General features: G+C 39.5%; 1 protein-coding gene and 1 pseudogene across 1 annotated transcript; both read left to right on the top strand.

Annotated features, from left to right (window-relative positions):
- Positions 1–4684, top strand: part of LOC148737145 (uncharacterized) — a 50027-nt pseudogene extending 45343 nt beyond the window's left edge.
- Positions 4685–9215: 4531 nt separating this feature from the next.
- On the top strand, positions 9216–17308 carry LOC148737144 (uncharacterized). Its single transcript, XM_088749269.1, has 11 exons — positions 9216–9462; positions 9972–10108; positions 10407–10899; positions 11012–11059; positions 11476–11655; positions 12330–12594; positions 14071–14246; positions 14662–14791; positions 15448–15619; positions 16133–16280; positions 16825–17308. Exons 1-11 carry the CDS (start codon positions 9216–9218, stop codon positions 16842–16844), a joined length of 2016 nt encoding a protein of 671 aa, XP_088605395.1. The 3' UTR covers positions 16845–17308.
- Positions 17309–17871: the final 563 nt, after the last annotated feature.

Genomic DNA, 17871 nt, shown 5'->3' with positions numbered 1-17871 from the left:
CAGACACTTTTGAAAGTTTAAGGAACTGCAGGATCATACACAGTTGAAGTTAGATCTAAGTAATGTTTCCTCAAATTACACTGAGCGAAAAATCAGATCTGACGTCAGACAAATGCAGTCCAAATGTGGTTCAAATGTGATGTTTGTCATATTTGTCAGTATTTCACTTGAAGACAAATATGACAGTTGTCCTAAAGATAAATAGGATAATTGTGCATTTGCTTTTGGGTGTAAATATGGACAAATGTGGTGTAAATCTGAATTAAATATCATGATTTGTCCTGCTCTAAACAAGGGCAAATGCGTTAAAGATGACATTTGTAAGAACAAATTCAGAGCACGAAGGGTAAGTTAAAATACAAACAACTACGCACCATAACAGATGTAGAGCAAATATCATCTTTGTCATGGAATAATCCAAAATTCTCTTCCCCTCCATTGACCCTGTTGTCAATTTGCACGAAATGGCTTTTTCCACATGCTATTTCAGTATTAGGGTTTTTACCCGCGTGACACATTAATCATGTAACTCCGGAAGCTAGAGTTGCTTCCGGCTGCCCCTCGAGCAACTCCTCTCTTCTGCTCTCCAAACTTCCCGCGCGTATCCATAACTCGATATACGCATCGGAGGCACATAGCTCTTTAATACATCTCGGATAAAATATACTTATATGGAAAATAGAACTTGCTGCGTGTTTATAAAAGATCATATCTAAAAATTAAGCTATGTAGTTTTGATCTGCAAATATCGACAACATCTAGGTTACTGCTCACATAAACAGCAGTTCCTCCTTTTACCCTCAAAACCCATCTTGACCAGTTCCTATCCCATCTGAACATGTTGTAGTTAGGTATGCTGACAACTGGGCCAGGTTTATCTGGCTCAAGGTGTGTTTCGGACACGACGCAGACATCAATATCGTTCTTATTTAAATGATCTTCGAGTGTACGGCCACTCTAACCCGGTTCCTTGTTTTAGTCAGGCTACAAACGTTCGTAAATAAAAATTTTGGGACAGCAAACTCAGTTTTCGGGCTTTGCTGACTTGTTACAGATGAGGTCGATTGTTTTGTGTTCGGGATCAAGCAGGGTTCTCGCGGTACATGCCTAGCCTTAGTGTTTGGTTGTCTCTGAGTGATGACCATTTATATCCGAGAAGCTTTCGTGTTGTTAAAATAAAAACGTCTTTTTCCTTCTCGGCTTCCTCGAAATTTGAGAATGCCATGTAATTTCAGTGAATGTAACGTGTCATAATTTGGCCAGCAAGCTCGTGATCGAAGGCCGTATAGGTCATATTTACTGTAAAGACGAGTCGCGGTAGCGGTGTTGGTCGGAGAACGGAAAATAGTTGGCTCGAGTTCATGGCGTACGGACCGATTGCAGCGCGGTCCGTGCTTCACGGCCGAGAGTCAAATATTTTCCCGTCCAGCCCGATCAAACTAATCAACAGGCATCTTATCATAGGACCGCTTCCAAAATTTGGTTCAACCTAAATGGGACGCGGTGCACGAGCGCACGCTGAACAATCACGATAAAGATCCTGCAGGAAAAGTTTTCCTTTGTTTTTTGGGGCAGAACAATAAACTTATAGTTCCTTCACCCGTCCGCCCCTACACACGTCAGCTTTCACTATGGTTTTTAATGAGATTACGCGCGCGGGGCCGTACGGGTCAAATAATCATCATCTAAATTAAACTTTAGGTAATGTGTTAAATCAACTCACAGTATCTTGGACAGGAAAAGTAAGATAAGAAAAAAAGAAAATTAATCGAAATTCCTGAAACTGAAAACTCCTATGTCGACATAGATACTCTAATTAATAAGATGAAAGATTAATTACAAACTGTAATTATGTTTAGTCTGTAGTTTTCCTCTTTACATATATATTATCCTAATACCTAGATGTTTGTAAGCACGAAGATTAATGTCTACATGTTGTAATTGTATGTGAGTATTTATTTATAAAATATGTCAACTGTCTGGCTTGCCGCGATTAGCTCTTTGTTATTTGCAAGCAGGCGTAGTAATGACCATCTGATGTGAACAAATAATAGTAATAAAGGTTAAAGGTTAAAAAAAAAACCGTTTATACATTTAGGTCTTACAAAAGCTAAATACAAGTATCAAAGCTCACGAATAGCGGCTCAATTAAAAAGCATTGTATTAAGGTTTGGCCGAGCCGGTTACGGTTTTATTGGAGCGTTTTAAAATACGAGTAAAAAAATTCCAAAAATCGAAGGGATTGACATCCTATTAAAAACAAAATTTCGCTTTTGTTTACTAAAAAAATCTTAATATATTCATTGTATTTCAGGTGGTGGTGGTGGCGGGTTTTACTCCAGTGGAAGAAGTGGAGAAAATTTTGATGGAACCGAAGGATGGGGTGGAGAAGGTGGTAAGGGGTTTATTCAGGGAGGGGTGGGTGGAAGAGCCTTGAATAAGGATGTCGATGGTGGGTTTGGTGGAGGTGGTGGAGCTTATGGATTGGGAGGAGTAGGAGGAGGAGGAGGAGGAGGAGGAGGGTACTCTGGGGGAAGTAGTGGAAATGATGGTTTTGATACATGTGGGGGTGGGGGAGGCTCTTACAACGATGGTAACAACCAGGACAATGAATGTTGTTACAACAACGCTGGTCATGGTCAAGTGACTATTACGTTCCTGGAGTAAAAAATGTTTATCTACTGTGGTGAAAATAGCATTAGCATTTAGCTTTCATTGATTGGCATTCTAACTGACTGATAGCACTTAGTTAAAAGGCCAAATAAAGTGTAACTGTTTAATTATTTAACCCTTTGTGAAACACAAATGTCACCCATTTTATTTTTCACTTGGTTTACTTTCAGCCATTATTTCTTTAGGTCATTTATTCATTGGGGTCGACGATATGGGAGGGGAGGGCGAAGGAAAAGTGGTGCAAATAGCCAACAATCGAATCGGTACTTTATATCGATAAATGCATCTCTTAATTAGAAAATTATCTTTCAAAAGTCTGTTATGACCAGAGTTTCTATGTTTGATCAACAACCAGCCAATAAGGCTTTTCCATTTAAATACGACTTGATAATGATGATACCATAGAGAGTGTTCAATTACTAAGTATCTCCCAGGGGATATAACTGTCACTATCAGTCCTACTCGGCCAAACAGGTTCTTATTTGTGTCTGATCAAAAATTGAGCGTTAATTTTTTTTTTTCGTTTTGTCATAAATTGAATCTCAGTTGTTACTTTTTAATGTGGATTAAAATCAAGATCGGTCTAATATAAAAACTCAAAAGGTGAACGTTGTTCTTTTTTTGTTTTGTTTCCTTACTGTATGGGACTGTATGCCCCCATGATGTTTAGAGAAATTGTCAGTTAAATGTCGAAAGTATTCCGGGATTGCATTAGCTTTGCCTTACTTGGCTCTGTGATCTGTCCAGAAAACTCGTGTCACTCTCTCAACCAATCAGATGCAAAGCTAAAACCATTCACGACTTGGTCAACAGCGTTTTCCCGCGCTTTAGGCAGCTCGGCTGTACTTACTTTTTCATTAAGTGTTAAAGGTATAGTTTCTTATTTCTTGTTGATCATTGTGATTTCTTTGGTTTTTGTTCTACGGTACTCGCTCGAATAGCGCTCTAAACCTTGAAAAAAAGGGGGTCTCATCTATAGTTCAAAAGTCAAATACGGAGATTTTTTTTTTCAGAAATCGATTCTCACTTGTTATACCTTTTCACCCTAGTCATGTAGAAAGATCCCACTGTCGCACACACCGATCATCACACTGTGCAACTTAAAATTTTGGAAACAATTCCAGATAATTATATGTTCTGGTAGCCTCAGTTTGAGTATTGCCTGTTCGTTCATATCAATCATTCGATAAGAGTCTTCACTGACCTTCTTTTACCGATGCTCAATGAGATCAGTGAAGATTTGAGGTCAAGCAGTAAAGACGCCTGTTACACTGTAACAGTCTGGAATCAGACCGGTATAACAACAAACTGGTATAACAACAGCAAAATAAAATGAGTCGCCACTGCAACTTTGTAAATTTACGTGTGAAATTGTAAAGTATGGACCAGAATTATTACGAAGTATTTACAGGTATTTCATTTTACGACAGTTGTTAAAAGGTACTGCTCGTTCTGTTTTAAATGGTCCTGTTTAATGTATGAGTTATAGGTATTTCTTAATCATTTGAAGAACGGAATACTATTCCCTTTGTTTCTGTAATAATAATCCATATCATATGCTTTGACAGTCTGTTCTGGATCTGAAAAAAAAAACACGCTATGTATTTCGTAGAGGTACCGCTTGTGATAAACAGAAAGATATCGTTGCCATCAGCCTAAAAGGTGTCTGTTTCACCTATGGTCTTTCCGTTGAGTTCTGATTTCTTTTAGACACTAACTAACGAATTGCAAAGAGACCACGGGCTCTTGCAGTGAGCTAATAACATTTGCAAAAAACATTTTCTCATAAAGATCTTGAAATGGAAGATAAGTGTCAAAGGGTTTCATGAAATGGCAGCGATGTCGATCTGTGATTGGACACCACTTTCGTTCATTATTAAAAAATATGTTGTTAAATACACAAACATGAGGTTATTACGTCATATTACCAAGTTAACTTTCATTCAAAGCTGTTGCTACATCGTAGTAAATACTGGAAACTTAGTGCAAAGCCATTAATAAAAAAGGTTCTCCAGTATATTGTTTGCGAATTTCATGATATTGTAATGAAAACATTTCAAAATTCCTCGTACGTGCGGGCCAATAATGCGATGTTTTCGATTTAAAAACACGAAAAAGTAAAGAATAATAGCAAAGGGACGAACAAAGAAACGAAACCTTGACAAAATGACAGATTTAAGTTGATGGGGAAGGGCGGGGGGAAAGAAGGTAGGGCGAGGGGGGAGGGGAGGGCGGGGGGAGGGGAAGGCGGGGGGAGGGTGGGGAGAGGGGGAAGGGCGGGGAGAGGGGGGAGGGCGGGGAGAGGGGGAGGGCGGGGAGAGGGGGGAGGGCGGGGGGAAGGGGAAGGGGAAGGGGATTACCTATGTTTTGAAGCAACCGCTCTAAGTTATAACTCACCCATCCTACCACCCAAGTTTGTCCGTGAGAAAAGGGGAGGAACTGATAAAATCAAAACATGCATTTGTGATGACGACATCGACTTACCAATATTTGCGGCTCTAGTTCTCAAGAGGATATCCAAACACGTGCGTTTACTAACTCGACTGATCTGTTAACTAATCACGTTTCATGTACAGTAATACGATAAAGATTATGACGTCATGGCAAGCCTCAGAAATAACATCGGCCGTCCTTTGGGTAAACTGAAATATTTACTAGAATAATTGATGTGGACAACAAAAGAGTAGAATGCTCCACTTCTGTACAACTTGATCTGCTAAGGCGTACACGTTTGTAGATTTCGAGTGTGTCGTTAGAACACCTGATCATAGATTCTAGAACTTAGGAAAAAGTTCTACTAGTTGTGTAAATTTTTGAAGCTTCGGGACTAATTGGGTTTAAAGAACAGAGAAAAAGATCTGTGTTTTTGTAAAATAAAATTGTAAAAGTACTAAGAAGTCGTTTTTTTAATATCGTAGAATTATAGAACCACAATTATTGTTCGCCCGAGGTCCGAGGTCGTGGTAGTACGGGCCGAGCGAAACGACCTTGGGCCAATATTCCCCAGCACGGCTCAGGCAAGCGAGGTTACCAAACTTTTTTATGTTCTGTGTATGTTTATATTTTGAATCTGCCGGTTTTCGCGAACAAAAATACGCAGATTATGACCATTTCAATGGAAACAGTCTATATAGCAGGATCCCGAAGCTCAGAGATTTACCTCTAGACTACCTTGCCATATAAAAATATTGTATAAACTAAAACCATGTCACAGAAAATGTTCTTCTTCATCGTGGATTTGTTGATAAATGAACGTTTAATCGTTTGTCTCATAATGTGATATAAGGCTATCGATTATATTGACCGCGACTTCCTGACCGCCACACTGCTAGGAGGGTCTGGAAAACGGGGTGGGTACGAATGTCCGGTTGTCAGTTAAACTTTCCGGCATTTGTAAGTTGTCAGTTAAATGACTGTTAATGATTAACTTGGCAAGTTAATTATTACTTTCCGACCCTATAATTTTAGCTGAAAAGCACATATATATAGCGTGCACTCGAAAATTTAGTCGAAAACTGATACAATAAGAACTGCTTTTTCTTAGTACTGGAATGAAATAAGATCTTTCAAATGACTTTCAGTCACTGTTTAAGTCAGTTACGACTCTTCTGAAAACAAACTTCCGTTTTCCCTTGCGATCATCAGAAAGAAAACGAAACTTGTGAAAAGTCCTCTAGCAAAATATATTGGATTTATGTTTTGTTTTACAATGCTTTGGTTGCGGTTCGCTCCGATGAAATGATTGGAAAGGAACGTTCTTTTGTGTACTTTTCAACTAGGCTATTAGAAAAAGCGTAACTAAGAAACCAAGGTGAAAATGGGCGCGAACTGGCCGCCCAGATGTAGAAACCGTAATTGGGGTAATATCTTCATCCTCTTGGTCAGAAACGGTCGTTTTCTGAGTCCGTGTCATATTCGTCTGCATGTGTTCGCACCGTCAGCAGCTGATAGATAGTTTATTAGAATATCGAACATGGCAGTCCGTAGACTGAATTGCGTTACAATTACTTAGAACTAGGAATAGATACAATTGAAATTATAATAAAACCACATATGCGAAAAACTCTATATATAAATATGTACAAACTCGTCTAAAAAAAAAAAAGAAAAAAATTATGTACACATACTTGGAATAAAAGTGTTCTTAAAACGATTTGTATGTGTACGGGGCATGGCATAAGCCCTGGACTGTCTTAGATTATATCTGTGTTCTCTCTTAGGAGGTAAGACAGGCACGAGTTTTTAAGTTTATTTACTTTAATTAACTTTAATTTTTAATTTCCTCTCACTTTGTTAAGCGCCTAGATCTATCATTGGATAGGCGCTATATAAATATCATCATCATTATTATTATTATTATTATTATTATTAATTGTTTCACAGTCACTTTAGCTATGTCATTACAATCTACATAAGCATAATTTACATGAATTCAAGAATGAGAAAATTCTGACGGCGCTTATAAGTCGACATCTAATGGGCGTTTTATGATAAAGAGTAGGCTATTAACTGATATAAATCTACCAATACCAAACCACTCCAATACATACTGTTTAATTCGCTTCCTGTTCCAGCCAGCATGGTAGGAAGCTCCAAATTCCATTGCTCGTCCGTAGTTAGCGCAAAATTATATCGCTTTTGCCGCCTGATTTCGGAGCCATATGATAAAGATTCACATCAAAATCTCCGAGGCCATACTTACTAGACAAGTCCTTTAGACCAAGAAACGAAGTAGGGTGCTTTATCAGCGCCAGTGCGGTTTTAACATCTTTGATAGGAATGCGGCTTCTGTGATGCTCCAATGTCGTTTTCGACTCAATTCAGTAAAAGCTTACAACAGCTCTTAAAATACCAGCATTCACGGCCATCGCGTAAGTTGACGATCGAGTCGGGTATCAAAGACCATATAACTGATATGTGACACATGACCTTCATGTGGATGGCACATGCGGTAATTATTAACGAAATAGGACACTCTGGCGTACTCCTACTGATATGTAATGGAAAATGTACTTTCTTTGAACACAATAGATCAACTGTCCTTATCTTACATCCAGTTTTTAGGATACCAAGGGCGATCCGGGCTTTTGTCAGTTGTCAGTAAAAGCCCACCACAAATGTCAGTTGTCAGTTAGTTTTTCAGCGATTTCTCAGTTGTCAGTTAAAATTTTGCCATTTGTCAGTGGTCAGTTAACCCCATCCAGACCCTCTGCTAGTCTTCGGAAGTTAAGCAATTAAGAAACAATTTTCAAATTTCTTTGAAGAGTTCTCTTCTTTTCTTAGTAACAAATTATGGTAGCCAGTGACACGATATAAGAAATGTCAAGTTTATGTCATTTTCACGTCAATGTCATGGACTTGGGTAGTGAATCGCAAAAAAGTCATTTCTTGCAATGATATCGTAAAGGGGTGAATTGAGTTCTACTATTTTTTAGTCAATCACTTCTTACTCACAAATTTTGGCCGAAACTGCCTCAGCATTTCTTACTTTACTCTCCATTACCTTTCTTTTTATGATAACACGTCGTTACATCGAAACACTGGAAACAACTTGTCGTAAGGCGTACGGTATGTCACGAGTTTTTTTACCTGTTTTATTGTTTGGGATCCTCGCAATTTTGGCGACAACAGGTAAGTCAAAATGTTTGTTTGTTTGTTTGTTTTTTTCCCTAAACACTCTTATGCTTAATCAGGAAATAATTTCGTCTTTTAGAATATATTGTGGGTTAATTGTGATGATATTTCAGGTCAGGTACACAAAGGAGGCTGTGAACCGAAAATTATCAATTGCAAAACCTGCTTTAGATGTCAATAGTAAACGTTTACGAAATTAGTAAACAGGCGGCAAATTTGTTCAGAATTATGGTTTTTCACAGACGAGATGTTCATGAATTCAATTGCTTGAATTCAATATGTCATCTGGAGGGTTTTCGTCTTCGCCCATTCGTAAAGAAGAAAAAAAACTAGACAAGCTATAGCTACCAACAAAGCCGTCAGACGTCTGCGCATGTGCGAAGGTTTTCAGTGATAACATGTATGTAGAACTAGGTTGTCTCACAAGAGTTACAAACAGCCACAAAAGTCGATATCTCCCTCTCCCTACGTTTTATCTTATTAAATATCTCTGCAGACGTTTCAATTTCTTTCGCTTATTTTGCGACACAGCGGTTAGGGAAGTTGGCGCTCAGCCGGCCAGAATTGATCCCCTCGCGTATGCCTTGCCCCTTGACATCCAACCATTGTGTTATAGCTACCAAATTGTGGTAGCTTAGTTTCGTGCATCTATCATGACTGACATGCTACTCACATCGTGATTGCGCCAGCCGAAGAAAAGGAGAATAAGTCAAAGAGGTGTTGCAGAAATAAGAAAGGCTGGTTAATCAAAAAACGAGCCCGAAGCATATTTCATTTCCCCTTTTTCTCTTTACAAGAATGAACTCGTTCTTCGTTAGTGTGAACATTACTATGCGGTGATCATTTTGAAAAAAAAATAGGTAAAGAACCTTGTTTAAGAATATATATACATATATGTCAGCACACGTATGAGTCACTGCAGAAAAAGGACTCGTTTTCATAAAGAGGCTCATGAGAGCTCAGAAGCTGACCAGTTTTTTCTCTATACTGCAGACGGTGATGAACAGGATTTTGGCCCGTGGTCTCGTTGGTCAGCGTGCAGTCAGTATTGCGGACGAGGAGGAATGCGGTATCGTATTCGTTCGTGTGTTCGTGATGGCGACTGCCGAGGACAGACGCTTGAAATGTCAACTTGTTATAAAACCAAGTGCTATGGTAAGTATTCTCAAAGAAAACGGTGGCAAGAATTACCGAACTAAACTGATTCTGCGAGTTACTCTCAGGGAAGTGGCGAATCCCTCTCTTGAATTACTTCTTCGTTTCGTTTTCGTTTCTTTTGCGCTTCCCGTAACTTCTTATTGGAATGCTTGAGTCATAGGAGGCCAACATTAAACGACAAAGTAACTTCAACGGGAGTGTGTTGGAATCCGCAAAGATGGCTCTGTTTGGAACTCTGTGGCGTGCTGTTGGGGCTAGACTCTCTACTTTTACGGTTCCTCTTTTCACCCTTGGCCCAGTTGTTTGAGGGCTCATTAGCACTCAGCCAGGATTAAATTTTAATCCGGTTTCTTTATCCCCTTGTTCAAAGCCTTTCTCGGATAATTTTCTCTATTCTTTTAAAAGCATCCAATCATCAAATTTCCGACAAAAGTAACTGTACTGAATTTTCATGTAAAGCTTTGATATCTTAAATCAGATTTCAAAATTGTGATTTTGTTTTACAGTTAGCTGCAAGCAGTATTTTGAGGATGGCTTTGAGCGTGATGGAGTTTACCGGCTGCATTTGGATGGACCCTGCACAAAGCCAGTCAAAACAATTTGTGATCAATCCAGAAGGTTTGGCGGGGGATGGACTTTATTGGTAAATCTGCCATTCCAATCCGTATCATTTGATTGTAAAGAAAGGCTGCTCCGATTCTTACAACGTTACGGGTCACTTTTTTGTTGATCTGGTTTACCAGATCTCACAAATTGACCACTTAATGTTTTACTAAGGGGGAACACGACACAAAGTTAATTGCAATTGTAAATGAGTCGGACGAGAAATTACCTTTCATTTCTCCACGTTTTCAACTGCTCTAATACACTCTATTTGAATGAATTTGAAAGATAAAAAGCAAAACGATTTTTTAATCTAAAACCGTACGTACGATACACAGATACAAGCACTCACCAACAAGGGTTGGAATGAAAGAACAGTCCTCCAGCGAAATGCGTACGCACTGGCCGGTAAGCTCAGATGGGCAGACTTTTCCATTTTAGGAAAAGCTGACATCATCAAGCATGATTCGACCAATAACAGCCCGTTTCTGTATCGACTCGATGCAAATCAGCCAGGATGCTGGGGTGGAGTTTGGCAAGCTCCGAATCACTACACCTTCACTGGAAACTTTCCTAATCAAACAGACGTTATGATGGTCAAACGATTTAACGACTGGTCGAGTGGCGAGTTTGCCATAAGCAACCGAATGCCTTGGTTCCCAAGGCGAAATCGATTGGCATTGCTTACAACGAGTGATTCGTCTGTGGGACATATACCCTGGGGGACCTTTGTGGCGCAACAAAAATGGCCCTTTCTTCCTTCTCCATGGATTTCTGGCAAAATGGCCTTTCCCAGGAGAAAATGGTATTGGCTGAAGGAGCTAAGACAAGGCAGGTTTATTGTTTGAGTTTTTTAGTGCACTAGGGATGTGGTATACCAAGTAGCGACGCAGTTTATATCTTACTTCTATGCCGAACTAAGCTTTGATTTTATATTTCTCAGATTACAAGGAACCAGACCTCATTTGCCCAATAAAGACACCACTGCCAGGTAAAGATAAGATAAGAACTTGGGTATCACTTTAAGTGTCTTGCTCTCTTCGGAAGATTCACTGCAGAGGTAAATTGCTTCAAACTGCACACATGTATAAGTGTTAGCGCCCTGGAGAAGGAAGGAGGGGGGGTGAGATGACTTAGAGGATCACATGGTTCTCAGAGAAACTAAGGGGGGGGCAGTCGTCAACAGAGTATAAAGGGGGGGGACTAGAGAAAATTGACTACCGATGGGAGATCATTAGAATAATACAGGGAGGAGAGAGGAGGGGGGGGTCATTATAACACAACCAGAAAACATCTGTCTCCCCACCCCCGAGTGATAGATACTGACCGGTCTATTTCAGATGTAAGTTATTAAAAGTTCTCTATTTTCTGACCCAATACTTATGGATAATATCATGACTACTTGAGTCAACGGTGGTTACAGCTCTTGGTCAGCGTGGAGCGTTTGTAGCAAGACCTGTTCAACCGGTTACAAAGTCAGAGCGAGATACTGCAACAATCCACGACCTGCGAACGGTGGAAAAGACTGCTCAGAGCTGGGACCCTCGCGTGAAACTCTCTTGTGCAAGCCATGGCCCCCTTGCGGTGGTAGGCTTATTATTCGCTGTCTTAGTAGCGAGTTTTCTCTGCGTGAATCAAAATTACCCTCGCTGGTTACATATCCTTTGCATGCAGTCTGTCACTAGTTCTGTGTGACGCAGATGAAAGAGCCCATGACTCTCCTGAACTGGCATCCACAACTCACGTTGCCTGGTTATCACTTAAAGGCAACTTGAAGCAGTTAATTTTGTTCAGCTTCGTAACTGAGTGACGGTTTTCGGTAAATTATACCAAGAGCTCGAAATTTGCATTTAATGTGATAGTTGACGAGGAAGGCACCCGAATTAAAATTTTGAGCATATAAATCGAGAACGAATGATCAATCGTAATCGAGCAAAACTGAACAGTATTAGTCTTGTTTTTTTTTTTTTTTTTTCTCTTTTTTTCGTTTTGTAACAGCACATTAATCGGGCTGTTTATTTGAATCCCATCTACTAAAGGAGTAGATATCCAATAGCTAAGCCAATCAGATCCCAGCAACTGTGACAAAAGGCATATAGATTTAGATAGACTCAAAGACAGACAGACGATACACAGACCGGATAATGGGAGGTTGGAGGAGGGGTGGAGGGGTGGAGGGGTGGAGGGCTGGAATCGATGTGCGGTAGGCTAGTCGGATAGACGAATAGATGGATGAAAATATTTTTTTTCCTTTTGTTTAGGTTTTCCAAAGCACAGTCCACTAAGAAGCCCGAATGGACTATGTATCAGCCCCAAATCCCACTCTTGTGTAGTCAATGAATCAGAAATTCTAGTATTTGACACAGACTGTATAAGTGACTCGTCATGGTTTCTTCTACTCAAGGATGGCTCCCTTCAGCACGCATGCTCTGAAATGTGCGTCAAGCCAATGATTAATGACAGCCTACCAACTGAAGGGACCCCTGTCGGGTTGTCGTTTAGTGCTTGCGATGATAAAACACACAGGTGAAGATTGACGCTCACATAATTTCTCTTCAACTTCTACAACCTAACATCAGTATGCATATTCTCCATACTGGTACAATGAATATATGAAAGTTCATATATTTTGAACTGCGGTTATAGATACGTATGATGCACGATCCTCGCAGAAGAGAGCGCTATTTATGCAGTAGCGAAAATAAGACCTGAATTTCATATATTCATTGTATCTGATTTATCATCACGGGTTTATTACGAATCAACCGAACGGCCCGCTCCCAGTTGGCTTGTTAGCTCAATTGGTAGAGCGCTACATTAGTATCGCAGAGGTCAGTGGTTCGAATCCCGTACAGGCCTGATTTTTTTCAGGTCTGATTTTCGCTATTGCATAAATAGCGCTCTCTACTGCGAGGATCGTGCATCATACGTAGTCTCCATACTGTTCGCTATACATTTTCTAAGGTGCTGGCAAGGAGAGTTAGTTTAGCAATCCGAGCCTCTTTGGTTGGTGATCATTTCCTTTATTTTCGTGAACTTACTGAGTGATTCAGGGGTGATATTGTAAAGAAAAATAAGATTTTGACTCTTAGGGTTCCAAGGGTTTAATTAAAGTTTGAAAAACTGATGCATAATTACATTTAACTAAAAAGCAGGAAAAAAAAAACCTCATCAGATATCGATAAAGGGGGCAAGTTTCTGATTAAAAACTGTGGTGCTGCTCTCGTCGGTGGGGATAAGAAGGTAATTTATGTTTTATCATCTAAGTTGATAATGTAAGTGGGCCACCGTGAAGAGTTTAAAAGCTAACATTTCGAGCGTTAGCCCTTCGTGAGAGCGAAACTCTTAACGATAGCTAATTTACATTATCCGACTCAGTTGATAAAATTACTGTGTTACTCCCACTGACGCAGCACCACAGTTTCTTCAGAAACTTACCACTCTTATCAGATATGGTCATATTCCACCATCAGTAAGCGGCGTTTTCAGTGCACTGTCAAAAGCCAACCAGATGTGTTTTTTTTTTCTCTTCTTAACCATGTATTTTATTGAGATTTTTTGGCTCATCCTCGGTGTAAAAACCTGTGAAGTTCACGAGTGACGTAAAACAAAGACAACAAATCATCATAAACAATAGCGTACAGCCAAACAATACCTCATGAAACAAAGAAAACCTCGTCAGGTTTTTACACTGAGGATGACCCGATTTTTTCCTCCGTAATGGTCAAGAATTTCTTGACACTGCTCCCCAGGGAGAGGCTTGTGTGTTTCTTCTCAAAATTTCAATGCATTATCCAGCAAACAGCTTATAAGAAAATACACCCAACCGAACAGAAAGGGTGGAAAATTTCCTTTTTCTTATCGCCGTGTCACCCCTCTGGAAGTCGCTCTTAGTAAAATGTACTACTAATTCCATTTCCCTAAAACTACTGGCAAGCTTAAACAACAGTTTTCGCAGAGCCGAGAGAAAATAGTATCATTTAAGTTTTAATTTTGAATTAGATTTCAAAAGACCAGTGGAATGGCTTATGGGAAGGCAATCAAGTACAGCCCTGGTGGATTGTGCCTGCAGTCTGTCAGTGGTAATATTCCAGAGAAAGGAGACGTGGTAGCATTAGGCAAGAAATGTGTCGAGGGATCTGACGCTTTTAAACGAGTTTACACATTTCCAAATCCAGGTAAAAATGTGTTTATTTTTTCTTGCATCATCTTTTAATGCCTTGTTATAGAAGGTTTCGGATCTTTCCTCTATGCAATTTTTATACACCAATATTGAAAGGTTTTTTTGGCAGTGTGCAAATTAGCGCTATCAAAAAATATTACTTGTCGGTTTTCACTCTGATTGCAAGATAATTTGGTTTTCAACAGAGTTAAGACAGTAATCTAAATTGGCAGCCGTAAAGAGTCTCTAATGCTTGCAGTCGAGCTCCAGCTCTTCGTTACAGCGACTGATTGTTCAAGTTTCCGACTTTTTCTCTTCATTGACTATTTTTTCTCTTCAACGCTGCGAGAGATGGGAAAAGCTCGGCGCTATTCAAGGTTAATAAGAATTCACTTTATCATTCATGTCTTAGTTTTGTCTTGAACCTTCAGACTGCAGTTATGGTTTACAGACCGGTTTACTGAGTGACTCTCAACTTTACAGCAGCTCTGCATTAGGCGAAAGTTATACGGCATCCCACGGAAGGCTTCGAAACAGAACAAGTGCTTGGTGTCCAAATGGGTATGATTAAAGCTCTCTCTTCCGAAAGGCATAGAAATGCAAATACTGTATACTGAAAAACTTCGGTATTATAAAAGGATTTCCAGCCCTGAGAAAGCCGACACAACGCAAGGGTAAAATGACGGCATTTTTCACGTGTGTTTCATATCGCCAGTCAACTGCTAACACGTCACTCACCCTTCGCGCCACTTTGTTAGGTTGACGAATGAATGGCACACCGTTTACAATTTTCAATCCAAGGTCGATTATCGAAAATTTCTCGGATTGTGGCTTACGGTTTTAATACGATAAAAAAAAAAAAAAAAAAAAAATCATACATGGTTACTCGTAGATATAGGATTTCTCTTCTTGTGTTTAACTCGATATCTCAGTCATTCGCTATGCTATTCCATGAGATACTTTGTATATACCGAGTTGAACGCTCGACGAAAAATTCCCTACTACCTTGTACTCAGGTACTACTCTTTTGTTAACTTATGTCGATCTTGCAACCATCTCCACTAAGCCAATGCAGACTTTCACTTCGTCTGTCAATCCATGCACATAACACACAAAAATATTCTAAAAGATCGTTCAAATTCCTCTATGCCCTGACTGCTTTCCTTATGGAAAAAAATGCGCGTAATCAACAACATGCAAACTCCCTTATCTTTCAGCGATAATGCCGAACCATATTTTCAAGTAGACTTGGGTTACGCTGATGAAATAAAAGGCGTGGCCATTCAAGGTCAGGAGACTAAATATTGGCTCGTGCGCAAATTTACTCTGAGTTTCAGCATGTATGGTAGCACGTGGTTTAACTACACCGAAAACGGACTGGGAACTAAGGTAGAAGGAATGATGTAATCTTAACTATTCTGTGATCAGTGTCTGTATTTAACGCCTCGCTTCAAACCTTTGCCGTTTTTTGTTTCTGTTCAAATGGAGCAGTTTTCAGTCGCGTTTCGAGAACCCAAAACCAAAACAGGCAATCGGAGGGAACCTCGATGTCATCATTTGGCAGTTAAAGCTCCAAGTAGAAACAAGAAGACTTCACGAAATGCAAGAGAACGCTAGCCATGACGAAACCATGATTGGTCTTGTTTGCTATTTATCAGAACTGTGCCACGCTACTACTTTGATGTTCGCCGAGAAAAATACCCTTCTTTAGGCGAGATGCTGTTCAAATTGTAACACGATCTTTTGCAGCTGAAATGAAATGAATTATGTCGAAATGTTGCTTTGCAATTTTTTTTTTTTTTTATAGATAAAAAATGTAACTGGAAAGGCATCCCCATCATAGAAATGAAAAATAACAGAATCGTACGCTCTGTTCTATTCTTTCATTTGATCACATTTCAGGTGTTCAGTGGGTCCTCTCACCCATTGCTTGTAAAGCCCAATACAATAGAACCTTCTGTGACAGCTCGATTTGTACGAATCAACCCAGTTCAGTGGTACGGTAAGCCCTGTCTTAGAGTGGAGCTATACAGATGTTCACTTCGAAATGGTAAGAACGCTTATCCTGAAGACAATTTCTGTTCGACGAAACGACTTGCTGATTAGTAGTCGTTCTTTTCGCTGATAGGATAGCTTAAGCGAGAGTAAACTCAGTTAAGAAGGAGGGGAAGGAAAAAGCGCCTATAGTGACTGAGCATTAGGCTAAAATAATTATTCGCCTCATAGTCGTTAAAAAGCAGAGGACGCTTAACTTCACTTTGATGAGTAAGATAGATTCAGCGATATCCTACAAACCCCACAACCCTCATACCACGACATTACTTAGTGATCAGCAAATTGGACAGGAAATGACAGCAAAAAGGCAGTGGCATGGACTCCTCACTCCATTCTAACCTAACAAACAAACAAATAAACACAAAGAACTGGAGAAAATAAAAAAAAAAAAAGATAAACAAACGGAGAAGCGAACAAACCAACAATCAACAGAGCGAAAACAAAAAAAGAAAAACCGGAAAAACGCAGAAACAAACAAAAACAAAACAAACTACAGGTTATCGCTCTTGTTTACTTTAATTTTGTGCGTTAAATTTCAGCTGATCCTTACGAATTATAAAGACCGAGGGGTTGGACTTAATCAGAGAAACTACAGTGTATGAATTTTTGTTCCTGGTTATCCATCATGATTCTCGACACAAAACATGGATAATATCAAGTTCTAGGAGTTCTCTCATGTGCTTAAACGTTACGAATTCAAAAATACAATATAGGCTGTCACAAGCATAATAAAGGAATTTTCCATCCTGAGCGCTTACACCCCCTCAGGCTTGTTTGCGCTCGAGTTTTATAATCTCTTGGACAGAGTTAACCCTTTACAACCTACTATCGGCATGCATATTCTCCATACTGTTCTCTACACATTTCCTAAGGTGCTGACAAGGAGAATTTCTTCAACAATCAAGAGCTTCTTTAATTCGTGTGATCATTTCCTCCATTCTCCTGACCTTAATGTGTGATTCAGAGGGGAAATTGTAAGGAGAACTTAGATGTTAGTCACTCTTAGAGTTCACACAAAGCTGAAACAGGACACGACGGAGGGCTGTGAAGTACATAAAGTGGCTGAACAATTTTTTTTTTCTTTTTAAGAAATAAAATATTACACCAACAGAACAACGTTGTTTACGAGTCAAAGTTTTATCAAAAAAAGAAAAGAAATGTCTGGTAGTGGTGCATGTAAAATTCATAACACCATCAAAGGTGAAAGTTGGTGTCAAGACAATAGTTATACGGTTATAAAATTCAGCCATGTTATTTTCGCGTGAGTGCTACAAAGTATTTGATGCCTCATCGCTTCGTCTTGTTTTTTTATATTTGTTGTTATTTTTTTAATTTTATTTTGACATTTCGAGCAGCTTTGCTCTCATCTATTTCATCCATTCAGAACTATTCAGCTGACAAAAAAAGGAAAGCGGACGCGTGAGACGGCAAAAAAAAGAAACAGAAAATTAAAAAAAAGTTTTGCTCCGCAAACAGAGTCAAAAGAGGGTAAAGTTAGTGAACAATTATACAGCCAACTATGTAAGTCCTGGGAGACACAAGTATGCCTCCTTTATCCCCATCACACGTGTAATTCAGGTATTTGA

This window comes from Stylophora pistillata, chromosome 2 (genome assembly GCF_964205215.1).
Source record: "Stylophora pistillata chromosome 2, jaStyPist1.2, whole genome shotgun sequence".
In the NCBI taxonomy this organism is placed as follows: domain Eukaryota; kingdom Metazoa; phylum Cnidaria; class Anthozoa; order Scleractinia; family Pocilloporidae; genus Stylophora; species Stylophora pistillata.
Note: the sequence above shows the minus strand (reverse complement) of the source record. Positions and strands in the feature narration are given on the sequence as shown.